Here is a 27190-nt window from a genome sequence, read left to right as displayed (position 1 = left end):
TTACTTCTTATACATTTGTTCAAAAAAAATTTGATCCGTAAAAAAAAAAAAAAAAACAAAACAAAACATTTTTGATCACTAAACTTTTCCAAATACCAAATTTAGCGTCTCAACTTTGAAAAAAAATTTTGGTAATTGCTATTATTTTTCAACAAGTACATTCCACCTACCTGATACTTGTCTCAACAACCCATTTATATATGCTTTTATATAGCACATTTAATTAATGTATATTTCAAAAGCAAAATAAATATAAGAACCAAAATGATTGTTGTATTTTAGTATGAAGCTATCATGCATAATAATTATTAGATTTGGATTAGGAAAAAAAACCATGCTCCTAATAACTATTAGATATGAATTCAAGGTTTTTTTTTTTATAAAATATATTTAATAGTGAAAATTTGTCAGTCACATTGTGATGGTTTTACCAAATAATTTTTCTTACGATAATAGAAAAGGACATTTTTAAGAGTTCATTATATAAACTTAAAAGTTTTGAAAAAAAATAAAAAGATTAGAAAGTTCAAAGAAAAATGACATAATTTTCAAATTGGGAAACAAAAATAAGATTAAACTTCAGAATGTCTTCAAAATTTTAATGAAAATTTCAGAACAAAAATATAACTAAATTTTTGAAAACTATGTTTCTTAGTTAACTTTCAGTTGGGATTTTGAAGAAGAAAAAAGAACACATATGACATCAAAATCAAAGCAAACAATTAAGTTGTGCATTAAAAACATATGAATTAAAGAAGCTTTAATGAAATTGAAGTGAAGTACTTTAGGTGGGTTAATTACACTTACACATCATATCCATTAAAAAAATGATTGGATAAGATGGGCTTTGACTAATAATAAAGAATAATAATAATAATAACAATAATCCCACAAAAGCTCTTGAAATTACTTGTAAGAATTGAAACCAAATTTTGAGAAAAAGGTTTAATTTTTCCAAACTACCCACAACCCCTTTTCCTCCTCAGGCAGTTTAACAACATCATCAACATCCTTAAATCACAAGTCATCATATATATAAAGGGAAAAAAAAGAAGAGAAAAGAGAGAGAAGGAAAAATTTTGCATGGCCAAAACAAATAGCTTGAAAGTTAGAAACTAAGTTTAAAACCCCAACAAACACTTACCAACCAATTTTGTTCAACTGTCCTGCCCTAAAACAACACCACCTCCTATAATTTTCTAAGAATATATAAGGTTTGAATTTGAGTTTGAGTTTTTTGGTGAAACTCTAAAGAGAATGGATGGTGACATAATTAATAATCCACAAGATAATCATCATATGGGAACTTCTTCATTGATGAATAATTGTGAAATTGATTGGGATGGGCTTTTTTCTAGTTCTTGTTTGAATAATTTGGAGTTGGAGAAGGGAATTTGTGGAAGTGAGGATTATCCAATGGGAGATTATGATAATGTTGCTGTTGGAGGAATAAATTTAGAGGGTAATATTATTGGAGGGAAGAATAATAATAGTAATAATAAGTACAAAGGTGGGAAAATGGTGATGAGTAAAAGAAGAAATGTAATGGCTCCAAGGATTGCTTTTCAGACAAGGAGTGCTGAGGATGTTCTTGATGATGGCTATAGATGGAGGAAATATGGTCAGAAGGCAGTCAAACATAGTACCCATCCTAGGTATGTCGTTCTTCTTATTTATTTGTTTTAATTTGCATGTTTATATAATATGAAGAAATTAAATGGATATTATGTAGTTTAAACATTCATTAATTTACTAGTTGATCATGAAGGGAAAAAGTGGAGAGTTTGAGGATTTTCCTCTTTTTTTTTAAGTTCAATTATTCTGATGTGAGTATCAAACCACATCGAACTTTTGATATGACTATTACTATAATTTGTGTTTTTATATGTCCACTGATTTTATGTTTGATAAGATTGACATATTTAATTGGTTTTTGATCCATCGTAGTAAAAGTATTCTTCAATTTACTTAGGTCTCGTTTGATAATTATTTGGTTTTTCTTTTTTTTTTTTTTAAATTAAGTCTATAAGCACCTCTATCATCTCTAGATTTCTTGTTTTGTTATATACTTTTTACTCATATTTTCAAAAAAATCGAGCAAAATTTTGAAATTTAAAAAAAAAAATAGTTCTTAAAAAACTTGTTTTTATGGAATTTAACTAAAAATTCAATTTCTGTATTTGAAATATACAAGCTATTGTAACAAAATGTAAGAAAATAGGCTTAATTTTCAAAAACCAAAAACAAAAATTGAAATGATTACCAAACGGATCTTAATTATTTGAGATTTAATGGGAGATGGGAGAGTATCGAAAATATTAAAAAAAAAAAAATCATGTGTATGTATATAAAAAATCACGTGTATGTATATTGTGTGTACATATACAGACAATGTTACACAAATATGGAGAGGAGAAATACTCAACCTTCAAATGTATATACAGGAAGGCACATATATATATAACCATTGAGAGAGTTTTGCTTAACAAGATTTAGTCCCACGATAGATTCTTTTTCTTCTCTCTTGTTTTTTTTTATTTTTTACAATATTGAATGTTAGACCTAGAGATGGATAGTACATGAAATGAAAAAAAAAGTTCATTAATTAATTTGTCCATGAACTGAATCTAGTGAAACAAGTTAATGTTCTGAGAAATAACATTTTTTTTCATATGCTAGAATTTAAAATGTTTCATTTTCTCCAAACTTGAGATTTGTTCTCGAAAAACGCTCTCATAATGAGAAAGATATACATAACATCATTTACAATATATTCACGTAAATTGATATTCAAGGTTGATAATACAACTTTGAAATTTTTCTTTTTTTTTTTTTTTTCTTGAAATTTGAGATTTGTTCTAAAAAAATACCCTTGTAAGCTATTGCATTAAAATAAGAGGAATATATGCATAACATCATTCACATATATTGATGTGGTGGCTAATTCATAGAAATTGAGTATAGAAATAATTTTAACAATATTTTGTTCATCTTATATATAATTTAAATATTAACACTTACGCATTCTAACTATTACACATAAGCTGTCATGATTCTTTATTTCAAGCGAAAAGATATTTTTGGATCAAATTTCAAAGTTTTAGAGAGATGATGAAAACGTATCTTAGGATTTTTTTTTTTTTTTTTTTTGTATAAGTTGAACCCTTTTTTTCCTTTGTTTAGGAGTTATTACCGGTGTACACATCATACATGTAACGTTAAGAAACAAATTCAAAGGCATTCCAAGGATCCAACCATAGTGGTGACAACATATGAAGGGATTCATAACCATCCATCTGAGAAATTAATGGAAACTCTAAGCCCTCTACTCAAGCAATTGCAGTTCCTTTCTGGCATTTAGAATCTAATAATTTTCCTTTTCAATTTCATCAACTTTTTTGTGTGTATGTATTTCTATGAATCATGCCACTCGAAATGCCTAATAGTGTTAAAGGTTGGGAAAGAAATCACATGATCACTTTCTTTTCTAATTAATGGCTTGTAAAGTCTGTTGGAATGTACACATGAAATTAGAAAAACAATAACTTTTTCTTTTCTTTTTCTGTTATCAAAATCATAATATATATGAAAACCAACTAGAATAAGAAGCTTTTTTTTTTTCGTCTCTCTTTTCAAGTTCAAACAAACAGGTGTAGTAAAAAAATTTGAACCTCTCGGTTAAATACATGCTTTAACCAATTAAACTATATACTAAGATTTGCATAATTTTCTAAGATTAGCGGTCATCTTAGTATTCATTGATAATTATATGATAAGACATTAGGAGACATTTTGATACTTAATTCAACTCAATTTTAATCTACGTTGGTCCTAAGAAATTTAACATATTCGTTGATATTGTAAGTCCAAAAAAGGCCAACATAATTGTGACTCAGCTGGTGTAATAAATAAAAGCATATCATCTACCTCTACCCAACACAACAATAGTGAACTCCTCTGTAAAATGATAAAGCTTGGGTTTCACAACAGAAAATAAGAGAACACTACATTCAACTTCTATAAACAAACTGCTAAAACATATAAATCAAATGAAATACATAGATAACAAAAGCTATGCAAATATAGCAATAACTACCCATGGGGACTCGATAAAAGGGGATCTTGAGATCGGTAACTCACAAGAAGACAATATCGAAAACTTTCATGAAGAAGAATGAATGAATTGATAACTTGACCAGACCAGAAATATACACATCATATTCTTCTTTCCTTCCTCCCTCGAAGCAACAACATCAAATGAAGATATATCCTGGGAAAGCCACAAGAAGATGCCCTTTAAATTCATCATGTTGTGCATTGGCCAACTAGCAATTCAGAACCGCGGTCCGAAAGCTTTGAGATATCAATAAGTATGCATGAGGATGGGAACTGGGAAGTTCATGATGGCTTCAAGAAACTTCCTAATCTGAATATTCAAGGATGTTTCTTTGAAAGCCTTGCCAATTGGTATTGCACAAAAGTATGCTTATATTTGAAAAGTTCCCAACTCATTGCCGTGTCGTGTGAGTTTTACTTTCCGTTCGTCAGTCCATTCTAGCCGATAAGAAAGATCGAGACTGTGAATCAAAATTTTCAAGAAGTCTGCATGACTCAAGCCTCTTACATAGTCCTGCAAAAGGAAATCAATTCATCTTATACGGTGCTCGTTATTTCAAGTATAAATGGCTGAAAAAGGGAAAAATTTAACAATTGAACAGATCTATTACTTATTATAGTAAAGGGATTAACCACTCCTAGAAAGTCTGCGCAAAGAAACCCGGAACGTTACCAACAAAAAGAAGTGTAACTACAACGTAGATAGAAGATTCTACATGCTCTAAGAATTTGCAAGAATGAGTGCATTTCCCAGATCATAGACCAGACAGCTATAAAATAATGTCATAATAGAACAAAACTCAAGCACAGTTCCATTAAGCCTGAAGAAAAACTGAATCTAGGAATTTATGACCCCGTTGTGACCATTTAGTTTTTAGTTTTTAGTTTTTGAAAATTAAGCCTATAATTGTCCCTTCCACCTCTAAATTTCTACATTTGTTTTCTACATTTTATCATTATTTTCAAAAATCAAGCTAAATTTTGAAAACTAAAAAAGGTAGTTTTTAAAAACTTGTTTTTGGAATTCAATTCTTTTACTTCAGAATGATGCAAATCATTGTAAGAAATTGAGAGGAAATAAGCTAAATTTTCAAAAAAACCGAAAACAAAAAACTAAGATCCCAACCATTTGGTTTTTTGTTTTTGTCTTTTAAAATTAAGCCCCATATCATCCACATTTCTTACAATGATTTGCGTATTTCTTAAGTACAATGGTTGAATTATTAGCCAAATTCCAAAAACATAAACAACTTTTTGAAAGCTACTTTTTTTAATTCTCAAAATTTGATTTGGTTCTTTAAACCATTAGTGAAAAGTAGATAACAAATGAAGAAATTTAGTGGTAAAAGTAGTGTCTATAGGCTTAATTTTCAAAAACAAAATAGTCACCAAACGGGACCTAAATGGAGCCTATGTATTTAGATTTTATTTGCATATTGCCAAAGGGAGGAAATTACCTGCACGTCCGCTTGCCTATCACGTTCTGTTGCACTCGCCATAATACTTAACCTCAAAGAATTGGGCGAGAATCCTTCCCATGGAGGAACAAATATCACTTTGGTGCATTGAACAGGAACAAAGTTGCGGCTTAGTTTCTCCCACCATACAGATCCCAATGACCACCACCGGATCATTAAGCCATGTTCAGAAAAGGCAACCACCCCCTGTAATTTATCCAGCCGTGCAACTTTAAGCACACTCCAACAATAGAACACCAAATGTCCTTTTATTTAAAAAAATAAAATAAAATAAAAAATAATTATTAAAAAAAAAAAAAGGTGTACCGATATACTGGTAAAATAGGCAACGACGCCATGCACTAATTTTACATTCTTCAAAATTATATATCGAAGACAATATTATGTACCACCCATAAAGGCATGAATACAGAACGTGATGTACTCTGCCAATTAATACAAATATTATATTAGAGATGGTAAACCGTCCAAATGTAGGGATCTAAACTTTCTATCATAACACCTGGATGATGCATCTCTTGGATTTTAGTAATGATTGGATTGACCGAATTTGCATGTGCTTGGAATCTCTCTCTTTTCAAATTATGCTTAATGGAAAGTGCAAAAAAAATCTTTGAACCATCTAGAGGTCTAAAGACAAGAGGACCCTATTTCTCCATATCTCTTCCTCATTTGTGCTGAGGGTTTCCCGAGCCATCTATGTCAAGCAGAAGTTTGTAGTAAGATTTCTGATCTGAAAATTGCACGTTCAGCACCTTCTATCACCCATCTCTTCTTTGCAAATGACAGTATTACCAAGAAATTTTGTGAAATTTGTCGACTTCTGTAGGTGTATCAAAAGATGTTAGGACAGACTATTAACTATCGGAAAACAGTTCAAGCTTTTGGCAAAAAACGTTCTGATTAACTTAAATCGTCTCTGGTTAACTTGATCCAAGTCAATGTGGTTCGAGATCATAGAAAATATCTTGGAGTCACCTTTGTCCTTTCTAAAAATAAGCAGGAATCTCTAAACTATATTAAAGAGAAGATCTATGAAGCTCTAAAGCTGGAAAAGAGGTTATTCTAAAAATTGGTGCTTTTGAACTCTCCCTTGGGAGATGTTGGGACCTCAATTTCCCTTGGGAAATTCCAAAGGGAAAGGCGATATTGTTGGAATTAAATGTTGAACGGTCATCAATCAACGTTCCAAAGATGATCTCCTGGGATGAGAACACGAGAAATCCAACATGGATTCTTGACGATGCTTACACACCTTCAAAGAAAGGCCAAGGGCTATCTTATATTATCGAGCACCCAGACGGAAGGGTAGAGATAGCTTTTGGAAACCAATAACCCCTTGCGTTAAAGACAATAATTGGAATTATCAAAAGACTCTGGATCTTTTCAAGCAGGAGGATGCAAAGTTAATCCTAAGTATTCCTTTAGCTCACACTCCCTCCCGTGGATCACTTTTTCTAGCAATATGATTGGAAAGGGCTATATTCAGTTAAAAGTGGATACAAATAAGGTCAAGATCTTGCTTGCGAGGCTTCTACGTCAATGAAGCATCAACGTAGAGAAAGGTGGCGCCTACTATGGAATATAAACATCCATTCAAAAACAAAAATCTTTTTGTGGCGTGCTTGTATTGGACCCCTTCCCACAAGGGCAAATCTTTATCACAAGAAAAATTGTGATTTAGGTTATTACCCTTTCTGCAAAAAAATGCTCTTGAAACAGAGCTTCATGTTGGTTCCCTATGCTATGTACATAAACACAAAATATGCTAACTTCTCTATTCCATAGGGTCTCAAGTGCTCTAGGTTCAATGGAAATGCGGATTTTCGCATTTGCTGCTGTCATCTGAAACCAGTATAACTCGATGGTGTTTGATACGGCCAAGAAGATGCAATTTGACCCTATCCAGTAGGCTTGAGAGTATGTTGAGGAGATGGATATGTATGCTATTCATAGAAGATCGAGTTTGTCACAACCTCAAATGTCCTCTTGTTTGATTATTGATGACATTTGCATGAACCGTTGGAAGCTCCTAGAGGGTAACTCATATAAGCTAACTTTGATACTTCCTTCACCATGGGAATGGTAGGTTTTGGAGCCATTATTCATAATTCTAGTGGTGAACCTATGATTTTGATGTAAAAAACTCTTTAAGTTCATTAGTACTAATGAGTTCACTGAGGTTGCTGCTCTCCTGGGCAAAACTATCACAACTAAGAAAGCAGGGATTTATGGCTGAAGGTCAGGACTGCTTCAACAACGAAGTCCAAGCCTTTATTGATGACATTCATGCTTCTCATCGATGAGGCATTGTTTTAGGCTTCTCCTTTTGTCCATGAATCTGTTATTTCATTGCTCACACTCTGGTGTGTAATGCACGACAAACTAACGTCTTTGGTGTCTGGCTTGAAGATCACCACCATGGATTGATGCTGCTGAGTCTAGTGATTTGAAATTTCTTTAGTTCCTTGTTTTTCTTTATATTACTCAAAATAAATAAATATATAATACACACACAGCAGACTGGGTCTCCCTCACTTCGCTACTCTTCAGTTGACCTCTCAGTCAAAAACACATAAGCCTTAGACATATGCCGGTGGTTTGTGATGCAGCGAGTTTGAGATTTTAAGCTAGGTCCATGGCTAAACGAGAAAAATTCATCCCTAAAGTTGAGCGAGAATTCTCTAGAATAATGTTTTATTTCAAAATATCAAAAAACTTCCAGTTACAACCCTAAAATGCTATTTATAGACTTCAAAAAAATAAGAAAATTATCTAATTAAGTATAAAATATTAATTGAACACTAATTAATCTAAAGCTAACAGCTAAACTAATATTAACTAAATTATACAAATGATCTAACAATTCTCCTCCATCAATTCACCCAGTCTTAAAAGAAAAAAAAGATAGGGAAAAAAAACCTCATCCTCAAGTTTGAGATGATTAAATGAAAGCATCCTCCTATCAACTCTGTGATTGATAAACTTCAACCAAAAAATCTCGGTGCAAAAATTTTCAATTCCAAATTGGAACTAAAATCCAGCTCCATGAAAATCCTGTAAACATGGAGTGAGGAACCAAAATCCAGCTCCCAGAAAGTTTGTGAAAATTCTGCTTTAGATGACCGATGCCCCATTAAGCCCAATGATGAGGCCATGGGTATGTCACTTAATATGTGAAGTTAGTTAGTCACTTTAGTATAATGTTCTCTAGTGCTAATATTAGGGTTATTTTACTATTATAAATAACTTTGTTATATTGTTTTCTGTGGTCATTTTACTTTCTCCTACTCAGGTTACTTTTGTACACTTGTATATATATAACTGTAGTGAATGGAATAAAATATTCAAATTCTCTCGAACCTAAGAGTTTAACGAGGTATCAGAGCTCTAGACAATTAGGGTTGTGAACCTTAGGGTTTGAGAGTTTAAAACTCGTTTGTGTTTCATCTAGGGTTTGAAGTGTTTGGGTTTACACTTCTATCCGCCGCTGATATCCTCAGTGTGTTCATCGTGGTCCGCTGTGGCATTGTAAGTTAGGTCAGTTTTTGTCACTGTTTTTTTTTTTTTTTTGGACACCGCTCGTTCCCAATGGAAGCCTAATTGCCAATCTACAGAATCCAGGTGATCCGGTCTCTATTAGATCAGCACGTAAAGCCCACACGTGCCCGCTGCTTTCTACAGCCCGTACCACACGTTAGTTTGTGGGGGCGCTTGCGTTGTCGGTTTCAATTTGTCTTCCATGGGTGTGAACGGAATTGTATCCTCCATCCATTGTGTTTGATTTTCTTGGCTATATATTCTCTGATTTGTGGTTGGTTAAAGCAAAGCCTCCTTGGAATATTAGGATTTAATATAGATTTCTTTTAGATTTCAATCTGTATTTCTGTCTAGATTATGATTGAAAAGAAAACAGCAGTCATGTCGAGATGATTCTGATGGTATCAAAAGTTACTGAACATAAGTTATGGATCTAATTATTATTTATGGAGATCAAACGTTCGTCATTTTATTAGAAGCATTGAGATGGACGATCATATAATTGAAGAGCCACCAACTGATGCTACTAAAAAGATTTGGTTGTGAGACAAATCAAGAACTCTATTAAGCGTGAAATTGTTGGGTTAGTTAATCACTGCAAATCTGCCAAATACTTCTAGAATATTTGGAGTTTCTCTATTTTGGAAAATAGAATATCAGTAGAGTGTTTGACATATGTAAGACTTAAATCAAGGAGAGAAATCCCTTACAAGTTACTTTATGGAGGTGAAAAACACCTTCAATGCCTTGATACCAATCATCACTTATCCGAAAGTTTCAATGGCTCAACGTGAAAATTTATTTATCATGAGTTTCTTAGTTGGTCTTGCACCTAAATATGAGATAGCCAAAGATCAAGTTTTGATAAATTTCGCCATTTAAGTTTTGTATCCTTGAGCCAATAAACAAGCTAATATTCCATTTGAATTAGTCCGTTCTAATGTTTGGGGTCATACCCTATTAAGTCTAAAATATCGCTTCGGTATTTTGTTGCCTCTGTCGATGACTATTCTCGTGTTACTTGGTTATATTTAATGATGAATCGCTCTGACTTACTTTCTCATTTTTCTATCTTTCATGTTGAAATTCGAACTCAGTTCGGCGATTCTCTTAAATCTTACAAAGCGATAATGATAAAGAATATTTCTCTCGTGCACATTTAGATGTGCATGGCATTCTTCACCAATCCTCCTATGTCGAAACTCCATCTCAAAATGGGGTTCCGAAACGTAAGAATCTTCATCTCCTCGAAACAGCAAGAGCCTTAATGTTTCAAATGCATGTTCCAAAATCTTTTTGGGTTGACGCTGTTTCAACCTGTTTCTAACCCTAGACGTGCCCTTGTGAGTGACTCGACAAGTGGAAACTCTCAAACTCAATCTCCAGCAAATGGTCAAAGTAATTCAAGTATTGTTGAAGTCGATGCTATTGCACAGTCAGATACGGTTCAGTCTTTTTGCTTCCTTAGTGTTAATGGTCTAAAACCCTGGATTATTGACTCGGGAGCGACAGATCATTTAACTGGCTCATCTGACCATTTTATTTCATACTGTCCGAGTGCTGGTAATGAAAGGATTAGAATCGCAGATGGGTCATTTGCTCCTGTTGCAGGAAAAGGCCATCTCCTTCTCTCATGTTGTCCACCACCCTTCCGTCTTATTTATGGGAGGATGTTATTCTTACTACCGCCCACCTTATTAATCGCATGCCTTCTCGTGTTCTAAACTTCCAAAATCCTCTTGATTGTTTTAAAGAGTCGTATCCTACCACCCGCCTTATCCCTGATGTGCCACTTCGAGTGTTTGGTTGTGTTGTCTTTGTTCATACCCACGGTCCAAATCACATGAAGTTTGCCCCTCGTGCTCAGAAATGTGTGTTTGTTGGGTATCCGCTCCACCAACGTGGATACAAATGTTACCATCCACTTTCTCGAAAATATTTCGTTTCCATGGATGTTACCTTTCTCGAGGATCAACCGTTCTTCCCTATTAGTCATCTTCAAAGGGAGAATTCTAGTGAAGAGACTAATTGGTCTACTTATTCAGTACACTTAGAGTTGTCTCCCGAGCCTGAACCTGTCAGGTCTATCCTTCCCACCGATCAAGTCCCGTGGATAACATACTATAGGAAGAATCTTAAGAAGGAAACAGCTCAGTGCCACCTGTCGTTTCTCCGGCTCCGGTCCATGAGTCTGACCCAACATCAGCTCCAGGTATCTGTATCCTGCCACTAATGATATTGGTACTTGTAATGAGATTGATACTTGCAGAGTGGATAACGTTGAGGAAGGTGTTGACGATGCTGCCAAGGACACCATGGGAGGTGTAGAGACAGCTGAAAATAATAATGCTAAGGAAATGACTCCAGAGAATGGAAGTGATACTAGTGAAGATGAATGTGTGAAAGGTCCTTCAAAAGATGAACCCCTAGAGCAGAAAACCGAATATGGTGAAAAACTAGACAAGATGGAGAGCCACGACATTTCTCTCGATCTTCCCATTGCCCTGAGGAAAGGCATTAGATCCTGTATAAAGTATCCTATGCACAGTTACATGACGTACAATAAGCTATCACCCGAGTTCAAGGCTCTAACTACCAGCCTAGTTACAGTGATGATACCAAGTAGCATGGAGACTCTTGAATGGAAGGCTGCAGTTTTGGAGGAAATGAGAGCTCTTAAGAAAAACGGGGCATGGGATCAGGTTCTCCCCGAAGGACACAAGACGGTTGGATGCAAATGGGTCTTCACCATAAAATACAAGTCTGATGGAATGATTGACAGATACAAGGCTAGACTGGTTGCCAAAGGCTTTACTCAGACCTTTGGAATAGACTACTCTGAAACCTTCTCTCCTGTGGCCAAGTTTAATATTGTCCAGGTGCTATTGTTAGTTGCAGTGAACAAAGATTGACCTCTTCATCAACTAGATGTAAAAAATGTGTTTCTTAATGGGGAGAGAAGAGGAAGTCTACATGAGTCCTCCCCTGGTTTCGAGAGTCAGTTTAAGCACCGGGTTTGCAGACTAAGGAAGTCACTACCTGGGTTGAAACAATCTCCCAAGGGCATGGTTTGACAGATTCACCACCTTTGTTAAGGCCTAAGGGTATAACCAAGGGCACTCAGATCACACGTTGTTTACAAAGAAGTCAGTTTCAGGAAAGATTGCAGTCCCCATAGCTTATGTCGATGACATTGTTTTATCTGGTGAATATACTATTGAGATTATGAGACTTAAAACGAAAATGGCCGAGGAGTTCGAAATTAAAGATCTGGGAAAGTTGAGATATTTCCTCGGGATGGAAGTGGCTCGATCAAAAGAGAGTATTTCAGTTTCTCAACGGAAGTACACTCTTGACTTGCTCAAAGAGACAGGTATGACTGGGTGTAAACCTATTGACACCGCAATGGAGTATAATGCAAAGCTTTGTAATACAAATAGCAGAGTTCCTGTCAACAAAGAAAGATATCAGCGACTAGTTGGGAAATTAATCTACTTGTCCCACACTAGACTCGATATCTCCTATGCTGTGAGTGTGGTCAGTCAGTTCATGCAAGCCCCCTATGAGGAACATATGATGGCCGTTGAGCGCATTTTAAGATATTTAAAGGCAACTCCCGGTAAAGGTTTAATGTTCAGAAAATCCGATAAACGCTGCATTGAAGCTTACACCGATTCTGACTGGGCAGGTTCTGTTGTTGATAGAAAGTCAACGTCTGGGTATTGCACCTTTGTCTAGAGAAATCTGGTTACTTGGAGAGGAAAAAAACAAGGGGTTGTAGCCAGAAGTAATACTGAAGCTGAGTACAAGGCCATGAGCTTAGGGATATGTGAAGAGATCTGGTTGAAGAAAGTGTTGTCAGCTAGATCTCCATCAAGACGGTGAACTTCCAATGAAACTGTTTTGTGACAATAAAGCAGAAATAAGTATTGTGAATAATCCGGTTCAGCATGATAGAAAGAAACATGTGGAGAACGATAGACATTTCATCAAGGAAAGACTGGACAATGGAAGCATATATATCCCCTATATCCCTTCAAATCAGCAAGTCGTGGATGTCCTCACAAAAGGGTTGCTCAGACAAAGTTTTGATTATTGTGTCAGCAAGTTGGATCTTATTGATATCTATGCCCCAACTTGAGGGGGAGTGTCGAAAGTAATGGTTTGACCTAGAGGTGTTTTTGTAATGTACCATGCCCCTAGGGTTTCCTACGTGTCTCTTTATTTTAGCAGTCTTTTTGTATTTAGTGTATCAAAAATAATAAAATATCAGTCTTCGATCGTGGTTTTTTCTCCCTATTCTAGGGTTTTCCAAATAAAACTGTGTGTTGCTTTCTTCTTCCTTTTTCATCATTAGTAAACCACGTAAATCTATGTGTCCATCTCTTGTTTTTATTCTTTGCTTGTTGCTTTTGTTTCTATCATAACAAAGCTTCTATGTCCTAAGAAATGATGTTTGTGACATGAAACTAGACCGAGAACTTCTGATGTTGAAAGTAATCCAAAATCTTTAGGATGTATCCGTTAACCGTGAATTACCTATGATTCCAAATAAAAAACCAAGACTGAAGACTTTCAATCGAACTTGAATTTGTGGGGTCATTCAACACCAAAAGTCTTCAAAGGAAAGATAGAAGAGAAGCTAGTTGTAGTCTCTATATTGAGAAGGGTTTACTTTAGCCTAGCAAACTGCTATTAGACCCTTCAACAAAAAGGAACCAGTTAAAAGACATTATAATTCAGGTAGCAAATTCTATACACTTCATGTAGGTAACTATCAGTAAAGAAAATTCTCTTGTTCAAAATGATAACAAGGATCAATTCAAGGAAAATATAGTCTATCAGTAATCGGAATAAATTTTATTTTCCACAATTATATGAAATCTCTAGAGGATCATAAATTTTCCAATGGAACAACAAATACCTCGCCATCAGGGGAAAAGCTCAAAGCTGATATTGAAATCCTTAATGCCATTTCTGAACCTGCTGGAAGCAAACTTGGAAGTCCAGGAGGTCCAGTTGCATCCAGAACCTTAATCTTTGTAACAAAAAAAAAAAAAAAAAAAAAAAAAAAAAAAAAAAAAAAAGTTAATGCATTCATGTGGTTTTGTCAGTTATCGCATCATGCAAAAGGCAATAATTGATATTATCTTTATGTGATAAGAAACAGAATTATATTATCAATTATTATTTATCTGAAACAAGTTATGCCATAATGGTGCAATCAGAAATAAAATATAAGACAAAGCAGTCAGATGTGAGCTTGAATCCCCAGACACGTTAACTTTCTCTAGGTTAGAGGAAAGTACATAAACAAAGTACTTTCCAATTTTTTATTAAAAAATCCAATTTTCAAAGTTGCCCATGAAAAGGTTATTTCCAGAACATTTCTTTTAATCTTGACTTTTTTTTGCACAGGCTGTTCTCACGACATTTTTGTAATTTAGACATTTGGTTTATACATAAAATTTGATTTTATGTTTAGCATTAAAAACTTCTAATTTTCAACGGATTTTAATTTTTTATTTTTAAAAAAATTAGATTTATAACTTCCCAACAAATGTCATCCATAATCTTTGAATGACTAGATATTATCCACAGAGCGCAAGTGATGGATTACCATGGGTGGCGGAAAATGTGGGAAACCTTCCAATGAGCTTGAGAAAAGGAAGGTAGTTTTGTATCCACAATTGAGAAAACCAAACTAGGCCACGAGCCCAATACTAGGTGTATCCCCAATATCAAACCCAGCCTCCATTTATGAGCATTGCACAACATTGAAAAGGTGAGGATAGATCAACCGGCTAGTTAGAGGCAGGCGGATGGCCTTTGGGCTTTCCAGATTTGGTTGGTTTAAAAGGATCCAAAATGTCCTAGTGTAGCATCCTTTGAACAATTTTGTTCTTTAAGGTTTTTAGAAAAAGTTATAAATCCTCCAGAAGCTGGAAAAAAGTTATAATGACTGACAAGATGCTTAGTAACGTTTTTAAGGAAAAAAAAAAAAAGAAATAATAATAATAATAAATAAATAAATTTTTACTAAAAAAAATGCTTAGTAACGTCTTAATTTTCCATGATTTAAATGTTGTGTCAAAGTTATCGGATGTCCCCGAAGGGACAAATGTTGCGTCAAAGTTACAGATTTACTTTTCTTCCTGACCCTGTTATTTTTCTTGTCTTCTCTAGATGATTTCATCAGTTTCATAATCCTGCAGAAAACTTTAAACTAGAGCGTTTTCATCTTTTCTCACAAAGTATTCTTTTGAAGTTAATATAATAAAAAGTAAATGATAAAATTATATAAAACAAGGAGATATTGCACTTTTGGTCCCTAAAGCTTGGGTTGGTTGCATTTGGATTATAAGTGTTCAAGAGGACAAAAAGAAAAACCGATACGACCATAAAAACTGATTGCTTGGATATTATATGCAGATGATACTATCATTTTTTGCCCTGATGAGCCGTTGATGATTAAGAACTGGTGGGATATTTTGAACCTCGTTCTGGAGGGTGCAGATCGCTGATTGGTACTAATATTAACAAGGAGGAGGTTCATAGTTGGGCCAGTGTGTTCCATTGCTCCTCAGATGGGCTTCCTATAGACTATCTCGGATTCTCTTTGGGGGGAACATCACAAAAGGTCCTCTTGGAACCCCTTGATTGATAGGCTGAGAGCCAAGTTGGATAAATGGAGATGCCTCTTGTTGTCAAAAGGTGGAAGAGTTGCCCTTGCTCAGTCAGTCCTTAACAATCTTCCCATATATCAATTCCCTCTTCTAAAAGCCCCAAAGAATGTTGTTAAAAGCATGGAAAAGATCATTAGAAATTTTGTGTGGAATGGTAGAGTATACAAGCCAGGTTGTAACCTAGTTAAATGGGAGTGCACGGCTTTACCAACTTCTTGGGTGGTTTGGGGGTGGGATCTCTCTTGCATCGAAGTACATCTTTATTAATGAAATGGCTTTGGAGATTTACTCAAGATGATGATTCTTCGTGGAAGAAAGTTACCACCAGTATATATGGTGTTTCACCTAATGGTTGGATGACTACTGACCTCAAAAAGCTATTCGCTTTTGGGAAGATAAATGGTGTAACTCTCAACCCCTTGCTCTCAAATTCCCTCATATTTACTCCGTCCTATAAGGAGGCTGAGGTGGCAGATTGCTGGTGTGCCTCGAATCACTTGTGGGATTTGGGCCTCAAAAGGAATATTTTTTATAGAGAAATAGATGATGTGGTTGTGCTTTTACAGGTCCTTCACTCTTGGACTCCGCAGGGGGACTGTGACAGATTTAGGTGGAAGATTGATGCTTCGGGGAAATTTACCACAAAGGCTACTTTTTTAAACATTACGAAACAGCCCCCACATATTACCATCCCTCTGGTTAACCTTGTTTGGAAGCTGAAAATTCCCAAAAAAAGTCAGGCTCTTCCTTTGGTCTCTTACATATAGAAGTCTAAATATTCACAACAAGCTACAAAGGAAGCTGATACAAAAGAAGCTGATTCTAGGCCACCAATTAAGCATGTGTACAAGAGAAGGGGTAAAAAGGAACTTGCACCCTTGACAGTGGGGTAGTGTTTGGTGGTCCTGTTTGTACGTCCAGCAGGGGAATGTTGGCATTTAAATGTTATTTTGGGCTAGGGTTAGTTATCTTGTTTTGTGTATGAACAGTAGTTCAAGTGTGGAGAGAGCAGCCCTCTTATTGTAATGGTGGACTGTGAGGCTACCCACAATTTTATAGCGCAACGGCTGGTTGAGACCCTTAACCTACCATGGGCTATGGGGAAGCCATCCAAGGAAAGGGCATGTGTAAGGGCGTCATAGTCGAACTCCCGATGATGACTTTTGTGGACGATTTCTTACCGTTAGAACTTGGAAACCTAGATATGGTGTTGGGCATGCAGTGGCTTCAGAAGCAAGGAGCAATGACGGTCGATTGGAACGAATTGATGATGACCTTCTCAGTAGAGGAGTCGAATGTGGTGCTGAAAGGAGATCCAGCTCTGGCTAGAATGGAAGTCTCTTTGAAGATGTTGGAAAGACTTGGCAGCCGAAGGACCAAGGGTTCTTAGTTGATTTTCGCACTACGGGTGTATCTAGAGGAGACGGAGAGTTGGTGATGGGCGATTCCATCGAGGAACTACGGCTTGAGTTGGAACAGCTCCAACAAGAGTTTGATGATGTCTTCCATATGTTTGTAGGCCTACCATCGGCACGACAAATTGACCATCAGATCCAACTAAAGTCGGGAACAGAACAGATCAATGTAAGGCCCTACCGCTATCTGCATGCTCAAAAGAATGAGATTATAAAATTAGTTAATGAGATGTTGGTAACCGAAATCATTCGGTCGAGTATAAGCCCTTTTTCCAGCCCATTGATCTTAGTTAAGAAGAAAGATGGCAATTGGCAGTTTTATGTTGATTATCGAGCATTAAATCGAGCTACAATACTGGACAAATTTCCCATCCCGATGATTGACGAGTTGTTAGACGAGCTAAATGCTGCTTGCGTATTCTCCAAAATTGATTTGAAGTCCAGCTACCACCAGATAGGGGTTCGAGAGGAGGACATACCAAAGACCGCATTTCGGACTCATGAGGGACATTATGAGTTCCTAGTCATGCCCTTTGGGTTGACCAACCCACCAACAACATTGCAAGCGTTAATGAAACAGGTTTATCAACCTTATCTTTAAAAAATTTTACTTGTATTTTCCGATGATATACTTGTTTACAGTAGGGACATGGCTTCCCATTAGGAACATTTAACCGTGGTTCTCCAGCTCCTCCGCGAGCACAGTTTATATGCCAATCAGAAGAAATGTCAGTTAACGAAGGATAGAATTGAATACCTAGGGCATTGGGTATCCGCCAAAGGAGTGGAGGCAAATGAGGAAAAGATTCGTGTTATGGTGGAGTGGCCCATTCCGAGGAATGTGATAGACTTGAGAGGATTTCTAGGCCTTACGGGGTATTTACCCCCAATTTGTGGCTAATTATGGAGCAATTGCAGCTCCGTTGAAGCGGTTGTCTAAGAAGAATGGATTTGTTTGGTCGAAGGAAGCCACGACTGCTTTTGAGGTGTTGAAGAAAGCCATGGTTACGTTACCGGTCCTAGACCTTCCCAACATCAGTCTTCCATTTGACATAGAGACAAATGCATCTAGAACAGAGTTGGGAGTAGTGTCAATCCAAAACATGCGACCAATAGCTTATTTCAGTCAGGTCCTATCGTCAGCAGCCAAGAGACAAGTCAATATACGAAAGGGAATTGATGGCCATTGTGTTACCTGTGGAAAAATGGTAGTCACTATCTGTTGGGCCACCAGTTCACGGTTTACATGGATCAAAAAGCATTAAGGCATATCCTGGAACAGCGTGATATTCCACCAAGGGTTCAGAAATTGGTGACAAAATTGATGGGATAAGATTTTGAAATCCTCTACTATAGAGCAAGACCAAAGAACAAGGCCGCCGATGCGCTGTCAAGAATGCCAAGTGATGCTCAATTGAATGTAATTGTGGGACCCTCTCTAATTGATTTGAGTGTAGTTGACAACGAGGTACAGGAGGATTCAAAATTAAAAACCATCTTTGCAAGAAGCCGAAAGTGTGCCTCATTATACAATTTGACGAGGAAGGTTGTCTCATAATAGCAGATTGATTCTTTCCTGTACTTCAAGTTTACTTTTTGACCATTCTACGTACCTTTCACGATACGGTGATCGGTGGACGCTCAGGGTACTTGCAGACCTATAAACGGATAACAGCATAATTGTTTTGGGAGGGAATGCACACCGATGTTAAGAAGTACATGGAAATGTGTGATGTCTGTCAGCAGAAAACCCAGGCCTTGTCTCCCGTCGGGCTGTTACAACCATTGTCGATCCCCAATCGAGTATGGGAGGACATCTCCATGGACTTTGTGGAAGGCTTGCCACGCTCGAAAGGAATCGACTCGTTCTTTGTGGTGATGGACTGACTGAGCAAATATGCTCACTTCATGGCTCTGAGCCATCCCTGTTCGGCTAAAACGGTCATGGCTATGTTTGGTAAAGAAGCAGTGTGCCACCATGGGTATCCCGATTCAATTGTGTTTGATCGGGACCGCATTTTTCTCAGCCATTTTTGGAAAGAATTATTCCGCCTACAAGGAACTCAGTTAAAAAGAAGTACCGCAGACCGACGGACAGACGGAGGTGGTAAACAAATGCTTGGAATTGTACTTACGTTGCTTTTGTAGTGAAAAGCTCAAAACATGGAGCAATCGGCTGCCATGGGCAGAGCTATGGTATAACACCACGTATCACGCTTCCATCAAAACCACTCTATATGCAGTTGTTTATGGGCAACCTCCACCGCCGATTATCTCTTATGGTCAATCTTATACAACAACAAATGATTCGGTGTAAAAACAATTACAGGATAGAGATGAGACCTTGGCGGCTCTAAAGTACCACCTCGCACATGCACAAGAACAAATGAAGAAATTTGTTGATGTTCATCGAAGGAAGGTGGTATTTGAGGAAGGAGACTAGGTTTATCTAAAAATATGTCCCTACAAGCAAAAGACGTTGGCCAAGAAACGTTGCGAAAAGCTGGCTCCGAGATTTTTGGGTTCATTCTGGGTTAGGGGCCGAATTGGGGAGGTTATGTATCTGTTGGATTTACCTTCTACGGCCAAAATTCATCCGGTGTTTCTTGTATCCCAATTGAAGAAAGCTGTGGGAAGTCAACACGTGGTGCAACCTAATCCTGTTGAATGACCAGATGCAGTGGATCGTGGAACCCAACAAAGTCACCCTAATGCGCTGGAATGAAGCAAAGAGGGATTGGGAATGTTTAGTGACTTGGAAAGACCAGTCGGAGCACGAGGCCACCTGGGAGTATTATGTTGTTCTCACCGCGGAATTCCTTGATTTCCATCTTGAGGATAAGGTGTCTTTTCTCCATGGGGGTAATGCTAGGCCACCTATTAAGCATGTTTACAAGAGAAGGGGTAAAAAAGAACCTGCACTCTTGACAGTGGGGTAGTGTTTGGTAGTCCAGTTTGAATCAAGGACACAAATATATAGCCTATAGAACAGATCCTGTTCAAGTAAGATCGTTTGGTGGTCCAGTTTGTACGTCCAATAGGGGAGTATTGGTATTTAAACGTTATTTTGGCCTAGGGTTAGTTATCTTGTGTTTTGTGTATGAACAGTAGTTCAAGTGTTGTTGTAGTTGTGTTTGTTATCTTTCTCTTGTAATCAAAACCTATCTTCGTTGTTCTGGAATTATTATCCTTTTGAATATCATTTCGTGAGGAAGAATCCTTACCGCTGAAAAATAGCTTTCTTTCCCCCTCTATTTGTTGCCTTTGTATGAAAGACGAGGAGTCTTTGCACCATCTTTTCTTACATTGTGATTATGTTTTCAAGGGGTAGTTAAACATATTTAGCATTTTTGGGGTGCAGTGCTGTCTCCCGAAAAAGGTGGCTTGACAACTATGCTTTTAGCAGTAAAGAAAAGATCCTTTGGAGATGTGCCATTCGGTCTCTTCTTTGGTGTCTTTGGAAAGAAAGAAATAGTAGAATTTTTTAAGATAAGTCTTTCTCTTTTGATTCTTTTTGGGCTTTTGTTAACATACAGCCTCTTGGTGGTGCACAAATTACACCAAATTCTTTTGTAATTACAGCCTTTTGATGATTTTTAACAATTGGAAGACCCTTTTGTATTAGTCTTCCAAGGAGGGGTCCTCTCAACACCTTGCCCTTGGGTTGTGCTCTCTTTTTTGTTGGAATATATTTGTTTGTTTCCTATCAAAAGAAAAAACTACTGACTTCAAAAAGAAGAAAGGTTGATCATGGATTGACATAGAAAAAATATTTTAGTGTGTTGAGCGTTTTGCTCATTTGAAGGCTGGCTGTTGTCAAACAATCCACTTTCGAGATGATATCTGGATGAAAACCCCTTAAAGAACTTGGTCCCCAAGTATAGATCCTATGTCTTGCAGAAAAGAAGCTTCTGTTGCTGATTTCTGGGATGATGGAAATCAGACGTGGAACTTGGGGTTGAGAAAGGGCCTTTTTGATAGAGAATTAAACTGCGGATGGCTCTGGTTGACTTGTTGGGCTCAGTACAGAAGGAAGACTCTCCAGATAGCATTACTTGGTCTCTTGAAAAAACCTGGTTCTTATTCTTGTAAGTCTGCCTTTATGAGCCTTGCTCACAAGTATATTAACATAAACTGAGCTTTGATTAGGCTTATATGGAAGCATAACAGCCCTAAGAAAGTTAAGTTTTTCCTCTGGTCTTTAGGCTACAGAAGTATGAATATTGATAACAGGCTACAACGGAAGTTTAGTAGGTGGTTTTCATCCAGGTTGCAGAATGTGTTCGAAAGAGTTTGAAGACCTTGATCACCTTTTATTACACTGTGATTTTGCTTATCAAGTTTGGAGTTACCTTGTTGAAAAGTTGGGGTTAAAGTTCTGTCTCCCTAAAAACATGGATGATTGGACGAAAAAAAGCATTGCTACTTGGAATCCGAAGAAGAAGGCCAAAGTGGAGGGTAGTTGCGCTTTTAGAGCGGTTTTAAGGCTTCTGTGGAAGGAAAGAAATTCGAGATCTTTTGAAGTAAGTCTTTTATGCCTTATAGCTTTTTAGGGGGCGTTTGGGGCAATGAGTTGGTTATTATAGTTCTAGGTTATTATAATTAGGTTATAATAGTTTGTGTTTTAGGTGTAGATTATTTTAGTTTAGGTTAGAATAGTATGTGTTTAAGGTGCAAACTATTTTAGTTTGAGAAGGAAATACTAACACAGTAGCAAAGAATAAAAAATAATGAATGTAAAATAGTAAACATTGTAGCAACTAGTAAATACTGTAGCAAATAGGACAGCTAATTGGAGAATACAAAATAGTATTTACTATAGTAAGAGGTGGTATAGTCTTAGGATAGTCCTTGCCCCAAATACCCCTCAAAATTTTGTGAAAGCATACAAAATACAGCTTCTTGGTGGATATCTTTATGCAAGAAATTCTTTTGTAAATATAGCTTTTTGATGATTATTACCGACTAGAAGGCCCTTCTTGTATTGCTTAATGCAAAACTGTCTAGTCGGTTAGTCGAGGTAGCCAATAATTAGACTTATGACCAACCAACCTTCTTATATATATCAAGGTTTGAAAAAGAAAAACAAAATGTTGTTGAAGCAACAGCAGCTGGCAAGGTGGCACACTGCACAATGCAAACTATTTCAAATAAATTGTCATGATGAATTTTTAAAATATATATATATATATTTTTTTTTTTTTTCACTTCCTTTCCTTCTCTCTTTTCTCTTTTCATTTTCTCTCTTTCTTTTCCTCACCTTGCAGTCATAGTGATAGCACCCAAAATGTGCTATCTTAGTGCCTCTAATCTCGCTCGTTTATAATGTTTAATGTGCTTATATGATTATATTTGTAGGATCTCGAGCAATTCATGCATTCGGGAGCGTTGGGCAATTAGGAACTAAAAAGAGCAACTAGACTTCAAACAGATGAAAATTTATGAAAATGCTTCAAGCAGACCAACGCCGTGCACAGCGCAAATTCCAGAAGGCACCATTTTGGTGCAGTGTCGCGGCGTTGCCCTGTGGCACCGCAGCACTCCAAAGCATCAAGATGCGCACGCGCGAGGCACAGCATTCGATAAGAAGACCTAGGGGACTGCACTACGATGCTACCACGACTATATATATATTGTTTCTTCATTTTAAGGCAAATTATCATCTCCCATTCGGCCTCCAGCCGAATTTCTTCCCCTTTTCTCTTTTCCACTTGTATTTTCCTTCTTTTCGCTTCATGTAATTGGTAGAGATGAAGTCGGAACTTGTCTTCTCTATCTCCATGGAAAGGTAAGTTCCAGCTATTTCTTAGTTTAGAGGATTTGGAGAAACCCTTGTAACTTTGGGAGATTTTGAGATTATGCAGAATATTTCTTGTTTCTGGGTTTCATTATGATTTTATTGTTTATGAATGCCATGATTTTGTTATTGATTGACAACCAATGCTTTATTGTGCGATTTGAATGCTTTTGAATTAACTTGCAATATGTGACATATAATTGTGGGTTAATCCTTGAGAAGCAATAGGTTAGATAGGCTTACCTATTTGTTGTCTGTAATAAACAGTATTGTCCTTCAGAGGAAAGAGATCTTATACAAAAAAGTAAGCTGAAATGGCTACAATTGGGGGATGAGAATACAGCCTTTTTCCATCAATTCCTTGCAGCCAAAAAAAGAAAAATTTTAATTACCGAGTTGATTAATGATCACGGAGTTCCAACAAAGTCATTCAGAGAAGTAGAAGCTTTAATCTTGGGGTTCTATACCAGTCTTTACTCAAAATGCCCGGGTTCTCGATCATTCCCTCAGAATTTGGAATGGACAAGGGTCTCTACCGAACAAAATGGTCAGCTGGTAACCAGATTTAACCTAGCAGAAATTAAGGAAGCAATAAAGACGTTGGGAAGAAACAAAGCACCAGGTCCGGATGGCTTTACCATAGAATTTATACTAAAATTCTGGAATTTACTAAAAGACAATCTTAAGGGCATTTTTTATGAGTTTTAACACAATGGAAAGCTCAATTCATGTGTTAAAGAAAACTTCATTTGCCTAATCTAAAAGAAGGCAGAGGCAGTCTCAGTGAAAGACTTCAAACCCATCAGTTTATCAACTATAGTCTATAAGATTATAGCCAAAATTCTTGCGAAAAGACTTAAAAAAATCATGCCTAGCTTAATAGGCCCAACTCAAAGTGCATTAATTGAAGGTAGGAAAATCCTTGACCCGATTCTAATAGCAAACAAGGCAGTAAAAGACTATAGAAGCAAGAAGAGAAAAGGTTGGATTCTAAAACTCGATCTTGAAAAAGCCTTTGATAGAGTAGATTGGGAGTTTCTTGAAAAAATCCTTCATGGAAGAAACTTCCACCCCAAATGGATTTCTTGGATTATGGGTTGTATTTCTAATCCAATGTTCTCCATCTTCATAAATGGAAGACCAAGAGGTAGAATTAAAGCCACAAGGGGAATTAGACAAGGGGACCCCCTCTCTCCCTTTCTTTTCCTTTTGGTTAATGATCTACTAAGTGTGTTGGTTGATAGAACCCGGGAAAGAGGCTTGTATGAAGGCTTTGTGGTTGGAAAAGACAAAGTTCAGATCTCCATTCTTTAATTTACTGATAATACTTTGCTATTTTGCAAATATGAAGATGACATGCTAGATATTCTTAGAAAATCCATTGCACTTTTTGAGTGGTGTTCCGGGCAGAAGGTTAATTGGAAAAAAATCTGCCATATGTGGGAAAAATATAGAAGAAAACAAGTTGAGGGCAGTAGCATCAAGGCTGAATTGTCAACTAGCACACCTTCCTTTCTTATATTTGGGCCTCCCCTTAGGTGGGCATCCAAAAAAAGTGGAGTTTTGGCAGCCGGTTATTGACAAGGTGCAGAAGAAACTTGATAAGTGGAGAAGATATAATTTATCAAGGGGAGGAAGAGCTACTCTTTGCAAATCAGTCCTCTCTAATCTACCAATTTATTACATGTCCTCCTTTCTATTGCCTGAAAAAGCGGTTTCAGCCTTAGAAAGAATCATAAGAAATTTCTTCTGGGAAGGTCACGAAGGTGGTAAGATAAACCACTTATCGACTTGGGCTGGGAGGTCTGAAGGCTAGGAACTTGCCCTTTTAGCCAAATGGGGCTGCCCGTTTATGCAAGAACAAAACTCCTTGTGGAGACAAGTTATCACGAGTATTCATGGCAGCAGCCTCTTTGGATGGCACACTTCCGGTAAGGTACATTGTAGCCTTCGCAGCCCTTGGATCAGCATCTCAAGAGCATGGATGAAAGTGGAAGTATTGGCAGCCTTTAAGTTGGGAAATGGAAACAGAATTTCGTTTTGGCAAGATCCTTGGCTGGAGTATACTCCTCTTAAAGACAGATTCCCTACCTTGTTTGGTTTATCCACCAACCCAAACAGTTCAGTCTCAAACCATTGGGATTTTCATACTTCTTCATGGTCCATCAACTTCAGAAGATTATTAAAGAAAGAAGAGATTTTAGAGTTCCAAAATTTGTTAACCTTGGTGGTCAAGAAAGAAGTTAATATTAGACAAGATTCTCGCACTTGGTCCCTATAAGTTAATGGCTCCTTCTCAGTTAAATCACTGGTAAACCACCTCTCCTTGGCCTCACCACTCTTACCTTGCCTTCAAAAAGCTCTATGGAAATCCAGCAGCCCTAGGCGAGTTAATATAACAGTGTGGATAATGCTTTTCGAAGCTCTTAATTGCTCCTCTGTGTTACAATAGAAGCTGCCTTCCCTTTATATTTCCCTCAATTGGTGTGTCCTCTGCAAATCAGCCGAGGAAGACCTTCAACACCTTTTCTTTGATTGTATTTTCGCCACAAATTGCTGGAGAGCACTTTTCAAATGCTTCACCACTTCTTGGGTCTTCGACAGCACCTTCAAAAGCAAGGTACAGCAGCTACTTTCTGGACCATCCCTCAAGAAAAGTTCAAATTTACTATGGATTAATGGAACAAAAACACTGTTGGCTGATATTTGGTTTGAAAGGAACCAAAGAGTGTTCAATGATAAGGAAACTCCTTGGTTTGCTCGATTTGAGGCGGCAAAGCTTAATGCTTCTCTTTGGTGCTCCCTTTCTAAATGTTTTGAAGCTTACTCCCTACAAGATATAAGTTTAAACTGGAAGGCATTCATTCAACTGGAAAACTAGTTTCAGAAGTCAGTGGACGGCTCTTTAAATTCTTGTGTTCGAGTTTTCAGTATTTTTCACTTTTGTTGTATTTGTTGTATTTGTTTTGTTCTCGGAGTTTTGTAGCTACAGTTTGATAAGCTTCTGTAAGTTCTCGTTTCATAGTTCTTAACCTTATTGGTAGAGCTTTATAAGGTTCCCGCTGTAATGTTGGATATGATGAGGGCGCTAAGGGGGTGTCAACCTAGTTGAGATGCACGGGGACGCCTGCTGATCCTTTGGTTTTGGTTTTGGTTGTCTTTTGCCTTTATTTTCAAGTACACATCTCCTGTACTCTACTTTAATGAATAATAAAGGCCGTTTCCCTTTCAAAAAAAAAAACAAAAAAAAAAAAGTATTGTCCTATTGACCTAGGGGAAACCGTATTGAATATTTAATTAGACAATGAAAATTAAATGTTCATCCCAGCATAGTCCCTAGAGCATAATGCGGTTAGTTAATTATGTTTAGTATGGATTCATCTAAGCATGCTTAGCTAATTAGGTATTTAGGACCATTGGTTGGATGTCCAATCAATTGGACTGGGCATAGGCAAGAAGGCTAAGGCATATATCGATAATTCAATGATTTAAATTGCATTGGGTGACTCTATTTCTCTGAACTAAGACGTCTTGATTAATTGCATTTCTATCCTTTATTTTCTTGCAGTTTCGATTATCCACTCCATACGACCCTTCCCCCAATTACTGCTTTAACTGAAAATGGGCTTTGAAGGACTAATCTTCTGTACTTCACTGTGGTTCGACCCGAACTTGCGACTTGTGCTACTCAGTAGTATAAATTGTTAGTTCGTGAGATTATAAATATTATTTGATTAGTTGAGGTTTGCAAGCGACGGAAAATTCTCTGTACATCAATTTCATCTCCTTTCACACTTTTTTTTCTCATTTTTTTCCTCTTTCTCCTCCTCAACGAGAGTCGTCGACATATCTTTTCCTCTCTTTCTCCTCCTCAGCTTGCTAGCGGCACTCTCTTCCTTTGGTCACTCTTTCTTCGCTGGCAATAAGTTTCCCCTTCTTCCTTCTCCCTTTCTCTCCTTCTTCTCTATATCTCTTCTTTATGCTCAGTGTTTTCCCTCATCTCCCTCTTTAGCATCCCTAAACCACCAAAACCGACAAGATTGACCAACCGACCATGTATTTGGTCAATCAATGATGAATCATCCTGAAACCATCTACTACCAACCAACTGAAACCGACATATTGGTGGCTAGCGTCGAGTTTCACCCAAAATCGACC

The 27190-nt window shown here is 37.0% G+C and overlaps 2 protein-coding genes across 3 annotated transcripts in view; one reads left to right on the top strand and one right to left on the bottom strand.

The window, feature by feature from the left end:
* Positions 1-1139: 1139 nt before the first annotated feature.
* WRKY56 (WRKY DNA-binding protein 56) lies at positions 1140-3617 on the top strand. Its single transcript, XM_039032352.2, has 2 exons — positions 1140-1655; positions 3184-3617. The coding sequence occupies exons 1-2, from the start codon at positions 1258-1260 to the stop codon at positions 3359-3361; spliced, it is 576 nt and encodes a 191-aa protein (XP_038888280.1). The 5' UTR covers positions 1140-1257; the 3' UTR covers positions 3362-3617.
* Positions 3618-3960: 343 nt separating this feature from the next.
* Positions 3961-27190, bottom strand: part of LOC120070207 (Transducin/WD40 repeat-like superfamily protein) — a 39459-nt gene continuing 16229 nt past the window's right edge. For both annotated transcript variants that reach the window (XM_039022074.2, XM_039022075.2), the window contains 3 exons: positions 14059-14182; positions 5574-5780; positions 3961-4630 (listed from right to left, as the gene is read on the bottom strand). In XM_039022074.2, coding sequence (XP_038878002.1) covers positions 4487-4630; positions 5574-5780; positions 14059-14182 — 475 coding nt within the window. In that variant the 3' untranslated portion in view covers positions 3961-4486. The remainder of the gene's footprint in view (positions 4631-5573; positions 5781-14058; positions 14183-27190) is intronic.

This window comes from Benincasa hispida, chromosome 1 (genome assembly GCF_027475165.1).
Source record: "Benincasa hispida cultivar pf3 chromosome 1, pf3_genome.v1.1, whole genome shotgun sequence".
Classification (NCBI taxonomy): domain Eukaryota; kingdom Viridiplantae; phylum Streptophyta; class Magnoliopsida; order Cucurbitales; family Cucurbitaceae; genus Benincasa; species Benincasa hispida.
The sequence above is the reverse complement of the archived record's forward strand: the minus strand, read 5'-3'. Positions and strand labels throughout refer to the sequence as shown.

Coding starts and splice junctions, on each gene's coding strand:
- WRKY56 (XM_039032352.2), top strand. CDS start 1,258: ATGGATGGTGACATAATTAATAATCCACAAGATAATCATCATATGGGA. Junction 1,656..3,183: donor AAACATAGTACCCATCCTAG/GTATGTCGTTCT, acceptor TCCTTTGTTTAG/GAGTTATTACCGGTGTACAC.